Source organism: Carettochelys insculpta, chromosome 5, assembly GCF_033958435.1.
Source record: "Carettochelys insculpta isolate YL-2023 chromosome 5, ASM3395843v1, whole genome shotgun sequence".
In the NCBI taxonomy this organism is placed as follows: Eukaryota; Metazoa; Chordata; order Testudines; family Carettochelyidae; genus Carettochelys; species Carettochelys insculpta.
Genome location: NC_134141.1, coordinates 21,753,704 through 21,774,465, shown reverse-complemented (window position 1 = coordinate 21,774,465; position 20,762 = coordinate 21,753,704). Strand labels below are relative to the sequence as shown.

The 20,762-nt window shown below is 43.6% G+C and overlaps 1 protein-coding gene across 1 annotated transcript in view; it reads right to left on the bottom strand.

The window, feature by feature from the left end:
- PRUNE2 (prune homolog 2 with BCH domain) overlaps positions 1–20,762 on the bottom strand; it is a 207,672-nt gene that overhangs the window by 6,318 nt on the left and 180,592 nt on the right. The window contains exons 12-18 of the mRNA XM_074994743.1: positions 20,312–20,488; positions 10,690–10,792; positions 6,193–6,324; positions 5,940–6,026; positions 3,771–3,869; positions 1,687–1,722; positions 1,104–1,142 (exon numbers count right to left, since the gene is read on the bottom strand). Of these exons, the coding sequence (XP_074850844.1) occupies positions 1,104–1,142; positions 1,687–1,722; positions 3,771–3,869; positions 5,940–6,026; positions 6,193–6,324; positions 10,690–10,792; positions 20,312–20,488 (673 nt within the window). The remainder of the gene's footprint in view (positions 1–1,103; positions 1,143–1,686; positions 1,723–3,770; positions 3,870–5,939; positions 6,027–6,192; positions 6,325–10,689; positions 10,793–20,311; positions 20,489–20,762) is intronic.

The following is a 20,762-nucleotide window of genomic DNA, read 5'->3' as shown; positions in this document are numbered from 1 at the left end:
ATCTGGAACAAGCCAAATTTCAAAAGGTTTAGGTATCAGAGGTTCTCTGCTCGTCACTCATACCTTGATGAAAGTGCAGTGTTGTGTGTCTGTAGCCATTTCTACTGTGTTTGTCCATATTTTATGAATGTGTTGTAGGGCGAAAGCAAAGGCATGGGAACCAGAACGATATAGGGTCTGATCCGCACTGGAACACTCATTTACTGTGTACTGGTTGAATGTCAGTCAACCCAGCTGGCACTTTGGCTACATCAAAGCCCACTTTAACTGAGTAAATCAGTGTAAATTTTTGTTTTTGAGAAGTGTCCACACTGGATGATATTAAATGGAGTAAGTCATCTAATGAGCAGGGTAGGTGGAGTGTTTAAGTAACTACTCAATGGGACTGATCAGCAGGGATCCTTGAAAACAGTTTGCCATGGAAAAACTGTACAATTTACATTTTTTTATGGAGAATCTTTAGTTTTTTACATGTTGTGAAAAACTAAAATCCTATAGAGTAGAAGCCCAATATTCTGAGCCACCAATATCTGGCTCTCCATATTAACAAACCACTGCTGACAGAGTCCAGCTACCTGGGGTTTGCACTGGTCCCAACTGGATTAGATAAACAGTGTCCAACTGATATCTGTCAGTATTGTGGCAGAGGAAACTAAACTTCAGCAATTCATTTTAATTGTGGAATAACACAGATTTTTATGAGGTTTTTATTAAAAATTTTTGAGGGGGTTATTAAAGAATGTTAGGGTCCCTGCTAATCAGGCACTCACTGAAGTCAATAGCAAAAGCTTTGTGAGTGAGGAGAATGTGGCATCATTATACAGTAATTCAGATTATGATCTGCAGTGCTTAATTTGTAATGGAAGAGGTGCCAGGAGTCAAGCAATTTGGGGCTGGGGCTCAGGCAATTGTTTTACACTCGTAAGTGACGCAGCAAGCCCAGTGGTGTTGGGGCTATGGAGTGCCAAGCCTAGAGGTGTCTGGGCTTCACCCTGGCACAGATTAAGCACTGATGAGCCAGTGGAAGAGGAAAACATAATATCCAATCCATTCCTGTAAACCAAGTGAATATAATGCCAGTAGCTAGCTGAAAACTGTCTTACTTAGCTGTTTCTGATGCTTCCCTCAGTTCTTCATCCAGTCTGCATGAGTAAAAGTTACAGGTGTAGAGAAGAAACAAAGAAGAAGCAAGCAGAGCATAAGAGAGAAGCAGAGCAAAAGCAGAGCAAAGAACAAATAAGGTACATGCTCCTAAAATATTCACTCTATTTTCTGCACTGTTTCTAAAGTCTTCTGTTCAGTATTGCTTCATTTCTTCCCGTTCAGCCTTTGTCCACCTTTACTCTAATGCCTTGTGGAGTTCACCTGGAGGCAGACACGTAAAAGTAGCAGGGATTTAAAGCATGCTTGCTCTACCAAGCTGAAACTGAATCGCTCTATCAGATACAATTAAATTAGCTGCAGCCTCAGCCAAGTCAAGGATTTTTCCAGGTTAGTCAGTTTTAATTGCAAAGAAGGCTGATCTCAACAGCTTGAAGCATGAAGTAAAACAGGAAATTACATAGAAGCAAATGAACGGGAGACCTCTCTCAGTTAGCTGTTGAGGTCACCTATATGTGAAAGGCTGGTTTGCATGTGTTCAGTCCATTGCGGACAGTAGCATGAGCTGCAGAGCAAGAGTTTTACCTCATTCTTCTCTTAAACCACTTCTCTTCATCATACCTTACAAGACAAAAGTGAATGAAGGGGGAAAATCTATGAATTCAAATGTTATGTAAGTAGGAAAATGAACAAACTTTATTTCACTGTTGTCCTCAATGAAAACAAAACCAAACTCCAGCGCAAACCTAATCTATTCAAAAAAACTCATGATTAAAAACAAAGCAAGGGGGAAGAAAAACTGGCAAGAATCCATAATTTTTCCATATGTCCAACAGACTTGCTATTGGCTAAGGGGCAAACTCCACCCTACAGAATGCTAACTGCTGCATGCCCCTTTACAGTAATTCTTCTAATCAGAGCAGGGTTCCTCATGGCAGTGAAGAGGCTCATTGGAGCACACTGCTGCCCTTCATCCTGCGAACAGCACTGTATGCCTTCCCACTCTAGATGCAAGGCACATCTCTTGGCTCCTCAGATTCACACCCCTTGTGCGGGTACAGAAATGCGTACAGAAGGGTGTGAGGGTGGCAAAAGAGACGGTGGTAACTGGATGGGGGGAAATAATGACCTAAAGAAGGATCAAGGATGTAGGAGGGAGAAAGGAAGGAAGGCAAAAATTTGTAGAGAGCATTTGCACTTAGAATCATAGACCACTAGAAGTGGAAGGGACCTCAAGAGGTCATCAAGTCCAGTCCCCCGCCCTCATGGCAGGACCAAACACCATCTAGACCATCCCTGATAGATGTCTGTCTAGCCTGCTCTTAAATATCCAGCAATGGATATTCCACAGCCTCCCTTGGCAATTTATTCCAGTCTTTAACCACCCTGACGTTTCTGGACTATCAATCCATTTCAGCTTTTTTTTACTTGAACAAACCCCCAGCCAATGACTACAACCACTCCTCATCAATGCGTTTACCGTGTTAGCAAAGTAGGTGCACAAACAATGAAATATGCGCTATCTGTGCAACGTTTCATTACCCAGCATGCCCTTCCTTAATGGCTCTGAACTGTCTCTGCCAGTGTCATTATGCGCTCCAGAGCTCTTGAATCTGAGGAGCTTGCATGTCTCAAAACATCCCATTTCCTGCCCCCCTGCATCCATATGTTTTACGAATGCAATAGAAAGATATTTGTTAAAGCTATCATGCAGACTGAGGCATGTTTGTATGCATCTCAGACAGCTTGCGAGATACAGGACAACATGGATACTCATCTCAGATTGCCATCTACTGCAGAGCTGAAAATGAGGGAGAGGCTCTTATTTGCAAAAATAAAAAACTTGGAAGCCAATCATAGTGTCCTTACGGATCATTGTTGCAAAGTTACATTATCTGTACCATGCACTGTAGTTTTCTTCTATGTGTACTGGGGCTGACAGCCACTACAGGCCTGGGGGCAAAGTGGGAAGGAGAGACCCAAAAGGGGCATGTCCAAGGGCCAAAGGGGAGGGGCTTAGGGCAATGAGCCTTGCCCCTCGTGCCCCTCCAGAGCTGTGGGTGGAGCAGCAGCACAGCACAACCACGGCATTTCGAAGGGGCCTGGAGTCCAGCCACCTTTGAAATGCTGGGCATAGAGCAATTGGCCCCTTTGCCTCTCTTCCACCTCCTCGGTCAGCGGGCCTGTCTGTATGTCAGACCCAGATTAAAGACAAAAGCATAGTAAGACTTTGCTGCAGCGCAACCATTCAAAATGTGCAATACTCATGAATAAACTGAGCCTTCCTATCCTGCCTTCAGGTCATGATTAGTGAATGAAGAGTTTGTCCCTTACTAGATAATAACTCCTTTCTTTTTTTTTTTAATTGACGGAATGGTTAGTGCTTCAACATATTAGGATGGTGTTTTTGTGGAGCCAGGCAACATTAGAACTGACTGGCTCCCACTCATGTAGCTGAAAGTAGTGCCTGACTCTTAGAAAACTTTTAACTTCATTAAGTATTATTAACTCCCATATAGATTTTTGAATGTTATCCTTTCAAACATCATAAATAATTAGGTCACTCAACATAAAACCAGATTTAGAAGCAAAATCTGGTTACAATTCTGGCTGGCAAATACCTTGTTTGGATGTTGGTACATTTTTTTTCCTTAGTACGATTCACTTACTTGACAATACTCTCTGGTATGTGTACATATTCCATTGGAATCAGCTCACTGAGTTCTGCCAAAGTACCAACATACTGGATCTTGCTGCTGAATTTTGAACTGAAACACAGAAATCCACAGACTGGTTCATTTGCCCCCTTCACAATCTTACACATAAAGAAAATGTAGGAAAAATCTGAAGAAGTGGGTCTTATTCACAAACACCCCTTACCTAATAAATAAACGTATTAGTCTTTAAAGTGCTACAGGTCCGCTTGTCGTTTGTGAAGCTACAGACCAATACAACCACCCCTCTGAAAAAAGATGTGGAGTATGCTACATTTTCAAGAATAAAAAAATAAAAAAAAAATCAAAGTTCTCTCTATAACTTGGTCACAATATTCTTTTGACCATTAATATACCAAAGAAGTGATGTACAAAACCCCCGATCCAGGGACTAAAGCATCAGGCATCAGTCCTTTTTTTTTTTCATTACTGTCCCTCTGAATGGGGGTGAATCTCACCCAGTGCTGGAGAGGGTATTAGAGATGAACATGGATTAGACTGTGCAATTAGGTTTACATTTTGAGATGTGTTAAAATACAAGAGGAATGAGCTCTTTCCCCTCTAACAGCACATCTCTGTGGAAGCAGGGGATGGAGCGTTTCTTTGTATTGTGAGTGCTCACTGAGGGATTACCAGATTACGTTCTACCTTTAAAATCATTGTGATTCTTGGTTGGTGGGGGCGCACATGGTAACTAGATAAGTACTGGAATTTGTTGCATTTACATCTGGAGGGTGCCCTCCTATCAGGAAACATGCATTATAACTTTCATTTTTGTCCTGATGGATGGGCATGCTCATTTTATTCTCAGTTTAGGCTCAAAGTGTGAAAAGGGTATTTCTCCTGTTTACATGGGCCTGTGCTCAACTAAACGACTGCTTACTGTTTTAAAAAAACTGACTGTGTAGTGGCATGTCAGCCATTTATGCAGACAATAAATTTATAATCTAGCATTTGGACTTGTTTAACCTGAATTTTTTGGTTTCCAAAGGATGAGGAGAAATGTATATTCCTGGTGTAGCTCTTTAAAGTGACTCTGGCTTTTTCGCCAAAACACAGGAATAAAGTTGTGTCCAACTAAGTTCATGTTGCAATCATAAGCAGTCTTTTATTGACTAAATTCTAATAGACCCAATGGAAGAAATTAAAATAATAAAGATGGAGATACACTGGAGATAAAATTGAACTTAAGGTCCTAGATCATAACAGGCAACATCCTTTTTGTAGTCTACAGCTGCTGAGATAGAAACAGCCTTTTATCAGGATGGTATCTGAAATAAGGGCCTATTTCAGAAGTTCCATTACCCCTCTCACAACGAGAGGTAGCGGAACCGAAATAGCAGGCTTGAAATAGCAGCACTATTTCGAGTGTGAGGAAAAGCTGCAGCACTGCTATTTTGGGATACAGAGGTATCCCGAAATAGCACTCACAATCTAATCATAGCCTCAGATATGATGGTGCAAACTGAAAGTATGTTTGAAATTTATAACCACAAGGAGTTAATTTTAAGATTAAATTGTGTTGTCTGTAAGTGTTGTAGGTTTATGGTTTGATAAATGTTTTTATTCCTGAGTGGACGGAGAGTTGGAATTTAGAGGAGCAGAAGGACAGATGGACAAATCCATCCATTTCTAATGACATTTGATGGCATTTTCAAAGAAACTGAAGCTAAAGGTCTCTTTTCATTTTCATCATCAGGCTGGATGTGCTCTTCAGTCATTGTTCTCTGGTTTTTCTTTAAGCACTAATCAGGAGCTTGACAGCTGGGCAATAAATAAATAATCCGAATCAGGAGTTTTCTTAATAAGAAATTTCAATAAAACACCTACTTGGGTTTTGTGCACAGGTGTTCCAAGATGCCCCTAATATGCAATTGACTACTCCCATTTTGTATGCGTATTATGTTTTTGCACACATGAATTAGACAAGTCATCTGGGTGAGTGCAAATATCTGAATACATACACAGTTTTTCATAAGCTGGAAAGTGACCTGCAGGGACCTGCGGTCTGTGTAAGATCATCAGGAACAAGCAAGTCCTGGGCTGAAGTAATTTCTGACCACTCATGTGGTTCTACGTTTTGAGGACCACTGAGTGAAAATAAACCTGATGTGTAGTACATACCTTATAAAAGGTCGCGTCACTGCTAGAATAGTTCTGATAAACCAAGAAGGGTGAACGATTATAAATGATTTCAAATTCTTCCTTAACCTAAGTTGGAAATAAAAATGCTTCAACTTCTTAAAAATAAAAATGTCACATACAAAGACTATGTGCAATCAATACTACAAAAGAAGTCTCAATAATGAGAAAGGGTGCCAAAGGGTGGCATCTGAAATACAGAGCATGGTCAAGGAGGAAGATGTACAGTGCTCACCGTCGATCAATCATCTGGTAACACTTTTTCATCCAGCCAAATCCAGGCATCTTTCTCCTTGGTGTAGCTCCATTTAAGTAGACAATCATATAGTCTTCAGCTACCATCAGCTCTAAAGTACTTATTACATATCTGATTGAAGAATAAAAGCCCATGAGTGAGAAATCTAATTTTACTTAAGCCATTTATCCCTAATCAAAACCAGATAATTAGGCATACATTCATTAATTACATGCACATTTAAAATTAAACAGTTTTTCATTTTGCTTTAAATTTAGAGCAGACATGGACAACTGACTACTTTGTGGCAGTTTATCCTGAAAAGCTATAAACATATCATCCAATTCAGAAAAAAGTAGCTTTCATAGGAAAACTTCCTTTCAAAAAGTGAGTCTGGAATGCTTTCATCATTGAAATTGGGTTCCCCACCACAATTTTAGCACACTAAGCCAACATAGTCAACAAGGAGACCATGATAATTAAATCAAAGTGGTGCTGAGATCCAACCAGTGCAGACTAACAGAAACTTAGCTTCATCATCAGTACTGGCACATATGCTAGAGGAAATAAGACTGAAAACAAAGGAACACTTTTTGCAGGATCAAGGCTTAGGTAGACAACAGGTTCTTGTTTGGAAGAACAGTATGTTAAAAAAGGATTTAGAGGAGGAGAGTAGATTCTGAGGTTCTCAAAACAGTGATGAGTGATGTTGGCCCTGCTTTGAGCAGGGGGTTGGACTAGATGACCTCCTGAGGTCTCTTCCAACCTAAGCTTCTGTGATTAAATACATAGGTAACATTGGATTTTACATTGTCTTGTGGTATATAGGTTACCTAAGTCTGTAACTAAGGGATATTATTACTAAGCTTTTGAGGTACATAACTATTAACCCAGCTAACTAGCAGGCAGTGTGAATTTACCTGCCTCTGTTGAGAGAATAGAATATCCCTTTGTACTTAGCACAGGGTATTTTTTTAACATAAAAATCTCTGAGGCAGACACAATGCTACTATGAACTCCCACACCTGCAATAATAATATGAGAGAAATGCAGTCTGGCCAGAATCACCACAATGAGAGTAGCCACTAACAGGACAATTTCAGTTCTGGTCTTGTCTACACAGAAGCAAATGATCGCCTCTTCCTCCACATGGCCCTGGTCTCGTCCAGCTCTGCAATAGTTAGAAATATGTTTGTATCCTGAAGTATGAAGTTTAATACCCCTTCCAAAATCTGTGGAACCTGTGACTGTATCAAAATAGTTGGGGAACCTCACAGATACATGCCTTGGTAACCTACACACCGCAAGACCTCAATGCAAGATCCAATTTTACCTATGTACTTAAAGGGCCACATCGTTGTTTTTGAGCATACCACAGTCTACTCTCATTGTTTAAATCCTTTCTTAAAATATTATTCTTTCAAACAAGAATATGACACTCATTTCTCACCTCCTGGAATTTCTTGTAATCGCATTTTACATATTTCTAAGGATAAACTGATTACATTAAATGCATGGAACTATCCAGAGTAGTTTCACACTTTGCTACTGATTGACAACATTTTTATTGTCTCTCTTTCCTTTTGCATTTGTCGTCTTCCTAAGCCTTGATCCTGCACAGACTTATATACCTACATACATACTTTATGCACTGTGAGCAATCTTATGGAATTTAAAACTACCTTCTCATCGCAATGACTCAGTGGGACTGTTCACAATGAGTAAAGTTAAGCATGTGTGCAAATCTTTGCAGGACTGGGACCATAGAAAAGGGAGCAAGTCCTTTAATGTGTATAATGGGCAGATGGTAACTAATGATAATCAGTATGATCATCTAAGCTGGCGGTCTGCTAACACAAACCATACAATTTCACCTAGTAATTCCTGAAGTGGCAAGACTTTCTCCTGTATTTCCATATGTGAATACTAATGAGGTCAACAACCTTGCTGAATTACAGCAATTGCCACTTTAGCAGAAAAAGACTCTCCCCTGTGATGCCTGGATCATCATTTACCTCATGAGAACAAACATTTTGTTGTTGTGTGGGTTTTTAAATAAAATAAATCATGGGTGAAAGGAGAAAGTTCCTAATGATTGCAGAGGTTCTTCTGCAAGTCTCTATTTTCATTTGAAAACAAAAACTCTCTTCAGGCTTCAGCAAATAATTTTAGCAGGTTGTGAACTGGTTCTTGGGTGGAACTTTGTTAAGTTTTTGCCTCTAACTTGCTGAGGAATAAGCAGGTGCCAGTGAGACAGCTGGCACTTCAGTCTGGATCTGCAGTATCCCAGGAAGAGGCATCAGCAGCTGCTGTCTCCTGGGGCTTGGATCTGTGTTCAGACTTGCATTATCCAACAGGATTAGTCAAGGTAACAAATTGATGACAGAAAGCTTTGGTGGCCCACAGGGCACTGTAACTATACCAGGTAAAACATGTAAACAACTAGGTGTACAACTGCTAGTGTTGGACTGAAAAATCACTGATATGGAGCTGACATCATGGAAGTGTAACATTGCAGTTGCAGGAGTATCTATGGAAAGTATTTTGTTTAAGGTCAAGAAGCGCTAGATAACAAAATGGTGGAGGGAGTGGGGAGGTTTACACCAAACCCTGAGATTCCTCATAGATTAACTAGGAAGAGCTTATGCACATATATATGCACAGCTTGATGTATTAGGGACCAATATACAGTCTATGCTAATGGTAAATACTGTATGTAATGGAACCGCATCAAGCCAGAGGGTGCAGCAGCACACTTGTGATTTGGTTACTTTATTAGGGTATGCTTCAGATAGGATCCTCCATTAAGTCTTATATTGTATGGGCCATATTTTATCCTGAATGGAGACAATCTTTCCTACAAATGTGCCAGGCCTCCCGCCTGGCGAGGGGAAAGAGAAGCAGTTGCACTGAGGCCCAGAGATTCAAAGGGTCCTGGAGCGTCTGGCTGCCACTGTGTCAGCGTCTGGAGTCCTGGACCCATTTGAATTGCCACTGGAACATCACATGAGGCATGAACCCACCATTTGTGACTCAAAGGGTGGGACTGCAACGAGCTGTGCTCTACCTGTCAGGCTTCCCATTTCCTTACACAGCAGCCTGTGCAAGGCCAGGCTTGCGCTGGCTTTTGGATAGTGCTAGCTCATAAGAACTTTACGTTTAAGCAGACATCTGAGAGCTTGGAGGGTTGTGCAGATTAGGACTTAAGCAGCAAAGACAGGAGACAGCTCAGGGTAGCTGTTGTCTTCTCCATCTATTTGCTGCTAGAGCAAGATGCCATTAGGAGCTTCCTTTGCTGTGAAAAATTAAAACAAAGTTGGCTCATTCTGTCAAATTGGCACATCCTTCTTCAATGATCATTGCCAGTGACTGACTCAGAAGCAGCTGGAGTTGGGTTCGGGTTCTAAACTCCTGGGAGCAGTGACTTCAGGGGTACAGTTTGGGAAGGTATGCGGAGGAGGTACCTGTCCCCTTCCCTGAGTTTTACACCACATTTAGGTGAAGTTTCCAGCAGGAGGAAAGATCTTGCCCCCTCCTACCCTACTTTGCTGCACTTCATTCCCCACCATGGAGCCACCACTGGCCACACCACTTGGGATAGGTGCAGAGAAACTGCCTCCTGATCTGATGTGCAGAGCTGGCCACAGGCTGATTCTGGGGAGTCCTCTTCCTCCTGCACACCATGTGCCCAGATGGGCAGAGCACACCACTCACCCCAGCTCCTGCCCTGTGGATCTGTCCTCACTGTGACAACTAGGGACTGATCACATTGCTGTTCCTGAAGCAGCAGGACTCCTTTGGACACAGCCCCTCCGTGCACCTTGAGCTCCAACCCTCCTGATATGCAGCCTGTAGCTATTCCCACCTTGCACACTGATCATTTTCAAATTTCCTGAGTTGTGCCCCCTCCCACCTGGAGTTGTTTTTTGAATTGTGCCCCCTCCTTTAGCTACAAAAAATCCCCAAGCATTTTGGGATGTCTAAGTAGCCCCTGGAATCATGATTTAAGTCCCCCCGTAATCTGAAATGGTGCTCCTGTGTGACTGTCTTTTTGTGCTGTGAATATGCAGCACCGAGGACAGTGGGGCCCTGGTCCATGACTGGGCCTCTTCGGTGCTATGCAATACAAATAATATCAGCGGTGAAAAATGAATAGAGGTTAAAGACAGAGAAGGCTGTTGTTCCAGACATATAGTACTGGCACTTACTTGTGAAGTGGTTTAATGATCTCAGAGCCAAGGAGTGTAAAGCTATTAATCCTTGTCAGTTGGACAATAATTACACTTGGATATTCTCCTGACAAATATTCCTTAATTTTTGTTTGGTCTGAAAAAACTGCTTCACTAAACATTGTATCTAAGAGAATTTTGCCCCCTCCCATTCAAGTCACCCCCTTTAATACTCTAAATGATCTCTTAATTAAAGATAGGTTATCTATCAGTACGTAATTATACGTCTTAACCCCAAAGACTGGCACATTGTTCGCACATCACTCACAGGAAAAGATTTTCCATGACATAACTGTAATCAGGTTGACTGCTGTCTGGCAGGAAACATGCAGCAAACACAATGATGGCATTTAGACCATCACCATAGTATCCTGTGGAACAAACAAAAAGGCATTTGTCTCTCAGTAAAGGGCTTTTACCAAGATAATCTTAAAAAGAAAATCATTATGGCAGGCTTGGAATATGGTGATTTTTAATATAATTTTTAAACTTAGTAGGGAGCAAGTAAGTCCTTTTCTTTTAAACACCCAGATTTTAATATCCCAGCCAACTCTGCTTCCAGCAGAGATAGAGACTTGAGATGGAGATGGAGGGCATGAATTGGCACCCACTGAGGGGAACAATAACTCAGGACAAATACTGATTGCTATTATTAAAGAAATTGAAATCATCAGAGCTTTTGATACATCAGCTTGGAGACAAGAAGGCTGGAGAAATTTATTTGTGTGGGAGAGGTGAGTCTGGTAACCCTGAGTGAACTTTACCCCAGACAGGGATCATGCAAAACCATTTCTATCCTGATTCTAGTAATGAACACTTGATAACAAGCTGGGTGTAGGAGCAAAAGAGGAATTCTGCCTGTGCAGCAACACAAGCTAACAGGCTGATCCAGAAAGCCACTGCTGATTTTTAGACATGGAGTTTTTTTCTATAATTAAGATGAAAATGCATTTCTCAAGTTATCTACTAATAAGGAATGCAGACAATACTTTTAGTAGGCAAACTGCTTCTAATGTATTAATTCGCTTTTCTCAGTGTTTTTAACCTTGTTTCAAGGAAATCTGCTGCTAGGTGGGTATTTCAAGTTGACCACTCCTCAAGGGAGCAAAGTTTTTAACCTCCATGGAGCGGAAAAAGAGGCAAAAGGGATTTCTGAAGATTAATCTCCACCAAGTCTCAGTCAAAAAAGGGCACAGACAAAGGTGTCCTCTCCCAGCAAGGTGTGTGTGTCCAAGATGGTGGTGGGGCTACCATACACCACTTCTCCTTCAAGGATCTCAAATAAAGGACAAAAAATGTAGTTATCTTTACATTACAAAAAACACCAGTCACTAATACAGAGAGGACTCATCTACACTGGCTCCCTCCTTCAAAGGGGACATGTAAAGGAGCCCGAGTGGTGGATAGCAATGAGGCGCTGAGCTACATATGCAGCACCTCATTAGCATAATTCTTGTCTCGTGAACTTCGAAGTTGCTAACTTCAAAGTGCCAGCAAGCAGTCTAGCCGTGGGCACTTTGAAGTACCAGCACTAATGCTAATGGCCAAATCGAAGAATACTAATAAGGTGTTCAAATGACTATTCAGTGCCTCATTAGCATGCCGCCGGCTGCGACACTTCAAAAGTGCCACATTTTGCTCGCACGCGGCTCACCTACACAGGGGCCCTTTTTGAAAGGCCCCTGCAAACATCAAAATTGCCTTATTCCTACCAGCTGATTTTGATGTTTGCAGGGTCCTTTCGAAAAGGGCCCCCGTGTAGATGAGCCACATGCGAGCAAAATGCAGCACTTTTGAAGTGCCATTGCCGGTGGCATGCTAATGAGGCACTGAATATTCATTTCAGTGCCTCATTGGTATTCTTCGATTTGGCCATTAGCATGGCCATTTCCAAGTTTTTCGTAAGGGTAGACGTAGCCCAGGTGTTTTATATAATGGGATATGCTAAGGAGGAAGGCAGTATTTTGCTCCTTTTCTTTGAAATGGGATTTCCTTGCTTATATAAATTAGGAAATCTCCAGGAATTTTCTATACAACTAATATAGTGAAATCAAGCACCAATCCTTTCAACTGCCCCAGAAGCTAGGCATCAACAGGACACAGTGGCAGGTGTTCGTATAGCTCTGCTAAGGCCTTCTCTTGCAGTTCCACATAAACCCAGGAAAATAAAGTGCAGCTGACATTTTCCCTACGTGCATAGATAAGAATTGAGGAATTTTCCCAGGGGCTGGTATGGAAGGATGCTCTCTCCTCCTAGGCTGTAGAGCTGTAGCTACTATCCATTCTCCACCACTCACATTTTGAACACCATCATCCCTCTCCAGCACATGGCCAGTGAATCAATAAAGTGGTGCATCTATCTAAACTCTGATGAATTTATTTTTCATGTATCTTTTATTGCTGTCTAAGCAGACAAGCTCCACCAGCCCCACATCTGCTCTTGAATATCTATGCAAAGGACTCTGATGGAGGTGGACTTTGTCAAGCATGTGCAATGAAACTGCATCATTGCTACATCCACAACTATAGGAGCTGACACCTGATAATACAGACTATAATACCATTGACTTCAGTGGATTCAGAATTTCACCCAGTGTTTCTAAGCTGGTCAATACAGTGTTGGTGTGCATTGCTAATTCTTATATTTCCTTTATGATAATTAAATTGTTCCCTTCTAGTTGCCATAGTTTTGAAAGCAAATCATGCATTTTCCAGGGGAGGGGCTAGAATATTTAATAGTTTCACCTCAGATTTTCCTGTGGGGTTATTTACAAAACTTTGCATAGGAAGGAATGTGATTGTGACACTTCCCTGTCTCAAAAATGAGAAGATGCCAGACCAAAAAACAGATCCCATTTGTAGTCAAATGTCGTACACATAGGCCATGTCTACACTAGCCAAAAACTTCGAAATGGCCATGCAAATGGCCATTTCGAAGTTTACTAATGAAGCACTGACATACATATTCAGCGCCTCATTAGCATGCAGGCGGCCACGGCACTTCAAAATTGACGCAGCTCGCCGCCGCGCGGCTCGTCCAGACAGGGCTCCTTTTCAAAAGGACTCCACCTACTTTGAAGTCCCCTTATTCCTATCTGCTCATAGGAATAAGGGGACTTCGAAGTGGCCGGGGTCCTTTCGAAAAGGAGCCCCGTCTGGACGAGCCGCATGGCAGCGAGCCACGTCAATTTCGAAGTGCCGCGGCCACCCTCATACTAATGAGGTGCTGAACATGTATATCAGTGCTTCATTAGTAAACTTTGAAATGGCCATTTGCATGGCAATTTTGAAGTTTTTGGCTAGTGTAGACATAGCCATAATGTTGATAAAACCAATACTATCAGCTATGTCAAAGACAAGGTGCTGACTATCTCTTAGCACACGACAGCCTGGAAAGAATGAAGAATGCAGAGTCAAAACAAGGGATCAGTTTAACAGGTTATTACCAGGAATAAAATGGTCACCATTTCCAAAATAAGTGATAGAGGTGAGGCAAGGCCCTTTCTGTGGGACACAATATTACCATAAACTACTAGCACAGAAGATACTCATTTCTGCTTCTGGTAGCTTGCCAGGTTCCATTATTTAACTGGCTCTTTCATGCAAGAACAGGCAGAACAATAAAGTTGAAAGCATGTGTCAAGCGAGTACGAGACAATTCACACTTGTTATAGAGCTGCATGCTAACAGGCTTTTTGTCATTGAAGATAAGCCATTGTTTCTGTTACATTTGCTCTATAGAGTTACATTGATGTAAATCTGGTATAATGCCATGAAAAATCAGACCCAGAACACCTAAATGGTGGGGAATGGTTTAGACCACTTGGCTTTCACTCTTGGAGAACTTATTTTTAAATCCTAATTAGTTTACACATAAAACCAAATTGAGTGGTTTATTCCCCAATAGAAAACTGTTTACAAACCATCACAGGATAAGGCAGAGTTCAGGACAAAGGGTGATTCCTGCTGAAAAGCTAAATTAACAGGAATCATAACGTACAAGTGTGTGACCAAGGCCTGTTCTTTCTCTCACTGAAATCACACCATTGGCTGAGTTTCATTTTAATAGAAACTGCTGTAAACACACATAGAAGGGCAATGATCTGGAAAGATAATAATAGTATATGGTAATATACATTTCATAGAACAGGAAGGGACCTTGGAAGGTCATTGAGACCAGTCCTCTGCTCTCTTGGGAGGACCAAGCATGAACTCTTTTTTATTTTCTTTTCCTAATCTATTTGTCCTAGACCCCTAAATGATCCCCTCAAGGGCTGAACTCACAACCCTAGGTTTAGCAGGCCTATACACAGGCTACTGAGCTATCCCTCCCCCTTTATAAATGAATGTATGAATGGTTTTCTAGTAGATGCATCTAGAGCAGGGGTGGACACATATCAGTCCATGGGCGAGATCTGGTCCACCAGGGTTAGTCCCTGGTGGGCCTGCACCTCTATAATTCCCTGCACCTCTCAGTCCGCACCACTTCCTGGCACTCCCGTTGGCTGTAAATGGTGCTCCACAGCTAACATGAGCTGTGCTTGCCTGAAACCTGCAGAGCCATCACTTTTTTATTGCCCACCCCAATCTAGAGCAATTTGTAGGCACATACATTAAAATATAAATAAATACAACTAATGATATTGCAATGCTTCCTGTTTTTCTTCTTTAATTATACCATCCATGAGTATTTATGAAATAATTCTAGGCTGCCATCAACTTCCTAAGTTTTAATTGTTAGGTTAAGACTGAAAACTGTTTTTTACATATTAAAATGACTTTACTGACTTATCATTAGCAGGAGAGATGGGGGTCAAGCCTCGAGCCTCATGGGTCAGATCAAGGAAAGCTGAGAGTTGCATTTGGCCTGTGGGTTCTGCCTGGCTGGCAGAAGAAGTGGCTCTGCCCTGTGAACAGAAGCACAGGGAAGCTCCGTGCCCTGTGCTGGATTGTAGGCTCCACCCCTGTTGCTCCCATTGGTCAGGAATCACAGCCAATGGGAGCAGCAGAAGGGGTGGTGCCTACCAGCACAGGGAGGCATGTAGCCACCTGCATGGCCCCACCACAGCACCTGTGCCAGGTAGGTGCCCCACCTGACTCCTGCACTCCCACATAGGCCTGACACCCCAACCCCCTCCCATATACTCCCTCTGACCCAGACCCCCACCTCCAGCCTTCTCTTGCACCCAGTCTGCTGTCCAAGCCCTGCACTCCCAGTCTGCTACCCTGAACCCTATCTCTCACCCAGGTCTGCCTACCTGCACCCTGCTCCTGCATGCTACCTTCTTCCCAGACTCCGCACCTCCACTCTGTTCCTCCCCCTCATTTTTGGCCCACCCGAAAGTTGAGGGGCCACCACAAAGCCTACTATTCCCAGGCCCCAGAAGAGATAATCTGGCCCTGCGGAGAAGCTCCCAACTGATTTTTCTGTGGGTCAGTGGCCCCAACCCAAAAAAAGGTTCCCCACCTCTGCTCTATGGACTTTATTACACATTGGGCTTGTCTACATTATCACCTTCCTTCAAAGGAAGGATGGTAATTAGGATGTTGGGAGTTTACTAATGAAGTGCTGCTGTGCATAGGCAGCACTTCATTAAGCAAATCCCCCACTCCCCAATGGCAACTTCAAAGTTTTAAACTTCAAAGTACTGGCACGCATCTAGCCGCGGCTCACTCACTGGTACTTCCAAGTGCCGGGGCAACTTCAAAGTCCCCTTCCTCCTTTGAGGTAATGTGGCACTTTGGGATATGCTAATGAGGTGCTTCCATAACTATGCAGTGCCTCATTAGCATAATGGTGGCCGCATGCGCTTCAAAACTGCCAGTTTCGAAACACACACTGTCTGTGTAGCCAGGGGCCTTTCGTAATGACCCTGATTTCGAAAGCTCCTCATTCCCACCTGGTTTTGGGAAACAGGGGTCCATTTTGAAAGGCCTCCCCGGCTACATGGATGGCGGCCTTTTGAAACTGGCAGTTTCAAAGCACATGCAACTGCCGTTATGCTAATAAGGCACTGCATATTCATGGCAGAGCCTCATTAGCATATCCCAAAGTGCCATATTAACATACCCCTCCAGCCTTAGTTTTGTGAGATCTTTTTGAAGCTCTTCAGAGTCTTCCTTTTTTTTAAACTATCTTGAGCACTTTAGTATCATCTGCAAATTTTTCCACTTCACATTTTACCCATTTCTCCAGAACATTTTTATATAGGTTGAATAGGATTGGTAGGGACCCTTTGGGGACACCACTAGTTACCACTCTCCATTGCAAACACTTACCATTTATTCCTACCCTTTGTTTCCTGTCTTGAACAGTTATCAGTCCAAGAGAGGACATTCCCTCTTAGCCCATGGCAACTTATTTCACTTAAGAGCCTTTGCCCAGGGACCTTGTCAAAGGCTTTCTGAAAATTTAAGTACACTATATCCATTGATCCCCATTGTTAACATGCTTACTGACCCCCTCAATGAACTTTTGTAGATTAGTACGGCATGATTTCCTTTCACAGGAACCATGTCGACTTTTCCCCAACAAATTATGTTCATCTGTGGTAACAGGTCCATAAATTTGGGGTGGGCTTAGCTACAGTATCAAGACCAGTAGTGTTTTTAGGTTGTTAGAGAAAAGCAGAATTGAGGTAGCTGTGGCCAAACCTGAAGTAGAGCCTGTATAACTCAAGAGCTTCTCTCTCTCCCCAACAGAAGTTGAACCACTCACCTGTCATCTCCAATACTACAAGTACACAGCTTCAATAAGGTTAATTTCCTTGTTATATCTGAGGGATTTTCTACTAATTTCCAAGTAAGAATGCAAGGAACACAAGATAGAAGATGGCTTAGGTTGTCAGTGGAAGGCTGACTGCTGATGCTTATGAATGGCAGAAAATATTTTCAGCAGTGTTCCAAATGAATCAAGGGCACATATGGTGCAGAACCCCAGGGAAACACTGCAGACCTTTCAGGCAGTTCTTCCTTTAACTGCACCTCCTACTTGGAACTGTACACCCTTGACCTGCAAAATGGTTACCGAACAAAGGTAGTTAAATGAACCATGGAACAGCACACTTCTTGCAGTCAAAACTATTACTGCGCAGACCTACAGGGTAGATTTTTTCTTTACAACTTGCTGTAGAAAAATCAAAGCATTCACTTTTTACTGAAAGAGAACCTTATACTGTAAGTATCATGCTGATAAGAAAGCATTTATATTAGTTTATACATATTCGTTTGCTGCTGTGCAAGACGCTCAGTTATTTAAAGTACCTGTCGTCTCACATCTACCGCTGCCACGTTGAATCAAGCATCATGCAGATTTACTTTTACCACAGTTTTACATTGGCTGAAGTCAATCTTCTTCACTGGAATTACTTCTGATTTATCCCCATAGATGTTCAAACAGAACTGGGCCCACTGCCCCTCCCAGAAATAATTCAGCACAGCATGGGCTTCGGCTGAGAGGTGTAACCCACACCCCATTTTTGGAGGTAACCAGGGTTGCTGATAGAATTACCAAGCCCCAAGGCAAGGTGGTGGGGGCAAGCTCTGGCCCCTCAAAAGGAGTGAGGCCTCAGGAGAAGGGGTGGTATTGGGGCTAGTTTCCCCTCCGAGATCCCTTCAGTCCTATCAAGCAACTCCAGTGTCAGCTGGGAGCCCCAGGCCCTTTTAAACTGCGTGACAGGTGCTGGGTCAGCTTTCCCTTTTGCCCCGACCCCCTTGGCGACCCTGGAGGTAACCTAGTCTGTCCAAGTGAACTGCCAATCTCTGGGGGCTAAATTCATCCCCACTTGGCACAGAAAACAACAGTTCCTTGCACCAGTTCTCACTCTGTTTCTCCAGAAAGATTCACCCTGTAAGGAGGGTAGGTAGTGCAGTGGGGTGCTGATAGCCTGTGGTCCCCACCCCAACTTTTTACCTCACCCTGACCCCCTTACTCCTGCCCATCTCCAGAGCTGGAAACAGAAGCAGGGCTCTGAGTTTTGTGGGGAAAGGTCTGGACTGATGTAAGGGGGCCAAGTCTGGGATCCTGTAAATGAAGCCAGAAGCGGCGTGTCTGGTGCAGAGCTGGAGGTAGCTGGGACCCCATGTATGTACTCCAGTTTCAGTGCCATGAACAGAAACCCCAGGAGCAGGGCCAGGAGCAGACCTGGTACAGGGCCAGCAGGAGCCAGGACTCAGCATGCAGAGCCCCGCACCTGGGGCTGGGAACATAGCCCTGGGCACAGGTTCTGCGGCTGAAGTTCCATGTGTGGTGCCAAAAACACAGCCAGGGCCCAGCATGTCAGGCTGAGAAGAATGCTCCAGGCATGAGTCCAGTGGCAGCCAAGTCCCTGCATGTGGGGCCAGGAAGAGAGCTCCAGGGGCAGAGCTGGCAACCCTGGCAAGGAACCTGGGCAGAAGGTTGTGGCTGGGATCCTGCACAAAAATTGGGTTTGCTGTGGCATGTCCTGCATCCTTAGGTCACGAACCTGTTAGATGGTATTTCTACACAAATGGGTTATATCTAGACTGCAGGCTTCTGTTGGGAGCCCACAGGTGTCCTGAAATGTGTCGCCCCGGGAGCCTTCTGCCCACATTCCAGTCATCCTTGTTCCACAAGGAAGAAAGGACGTGTCAGTGTAGATGGGGCACATTTGGGAAAGCCTCTCTTGACAGAACTGTTGGCAGGAGATATGCAAATGCTTTGCACAATTTGCATATCATTTGCTCACTATTCTCTTTAATCTAGACATAGCCTTATTCTCCCATGGGTTTTCCACCTCAGGGTAATAGCTTTAAGTTCCAGTGGGGACCCTATAACATCCCAGGTTGCCACGGCTGCTCAGGAGGCCTGATGAGTCAGGGCATCATAATGGCTAGTCCTGCCACACCATCATCACTCTAAGGCCGCGTCTACACGTGCACGCTACTTCGAAGTAGCGGCGCCAACTTCGAAATAGCGCCCGTCACGGCTACACGTGTTGGGCGCTATTTCGAAGTTGAAATCGACATTAGGCGGCGAGACGTCGAAGTCACTAACCCCATGAGGGGATGGGAATAGCGCCCTACTTCGAAGTTGAACGTTGAAGTAGGGCACGTGTAGATGATCCGCATCCCGCAACATCGAAATAGCGGGGTCTGCCATGGCGGCCATCAGCTGAGGGGTTGAGAGACGCTCTCTCTCCAGCCCCTGCGGGGCTCTATGGTCACCGTGTGCAGCAGCCCTTAGCCCAGGGCTTCTGGCTGCTGCTGCGGCAGCTGGGGATCCATGCTGCATGCACAGGGTCTGCAACCAGTTGTCGGCTCTGTGGATCTTGTGTTGTTTAGTGCAAGTGTGTCTGGGAGGGGCCCTTTAAGGGAGCGGTTTGCTGTTGAGTCTGCCCTGTGACCCTGTCTGCAGCTGTTCCTGGCACCCTTATTTCGATGTGTGCTACTTTGGCGTGTAGACGTTCCCTCGCAGCGCCTATTTCGATGTGGTGCTGCCCAATGTCAAAGGTGAATGTCGACGTTGCCAGCCCTGGCGGATGTATAGACGTTATTCATCGAAATAGACTATTTCGATGTCGCCACATCAAAATAAGCTATTTCGATGTAGCGTGCACGTGTAGACATAGCCTAACAACGCCACTAATTTTTGGGTCTATGCTAGTGGCCTGCTGACTCTCTGATGGACAGGAGTTTACACCTGCTTTTCACCATCACAGTCTCCTTCCAGGTGGACTTTTGCCAAATGGGGGTTTTACACCTGGGTCTTCAACCGGGACAAATACAACCCTCACAGTATTACCATATACACTGTAGTGTGAGGTGTTGTTTATCCCAGGGGACTGAAAAAGAATTAATTCTGTTTTCCTATGGCCTAGTGAAGCATGGTTTTTCATATCACTTTACATATGCTATTAGGAGTTCCCTACCTCCATGGGAAATAACCTTTTTGTAAGGCTCAATGACTTTCATATCAATCCTCTGCTCCTGTTCTCCAATCACTACCGATCTCCATAATCTATTGTCTTCTCGCTCTTCCTCAGCGGTATACTCTGGAATGGAGTCAGACTCCTCTGGGAAAACATCCCTAATGGCCGCTTGGTCTTCTGAAAAATAAAACAGCAGGTATTATTGTAGTGTCTGCACACCTAAAGTGGTCCTCATTTGTTCTCAGCTATGCTGGTGTCAATTTGTAGAAACTCAGTGAACTCAACTACCCCTTTAAAACCATTAAGTTACTCTGGATTTACAGTGCTATAAATGAAATGAGAACTTGACTTTACTAATGGCAACTTGCCCAGACCTGCCTTCCTTTTCACCATTTTGAACATAGTAATAGTAAACAATCACAGTGCAGAATTGCCTTTACATTTCACAGGT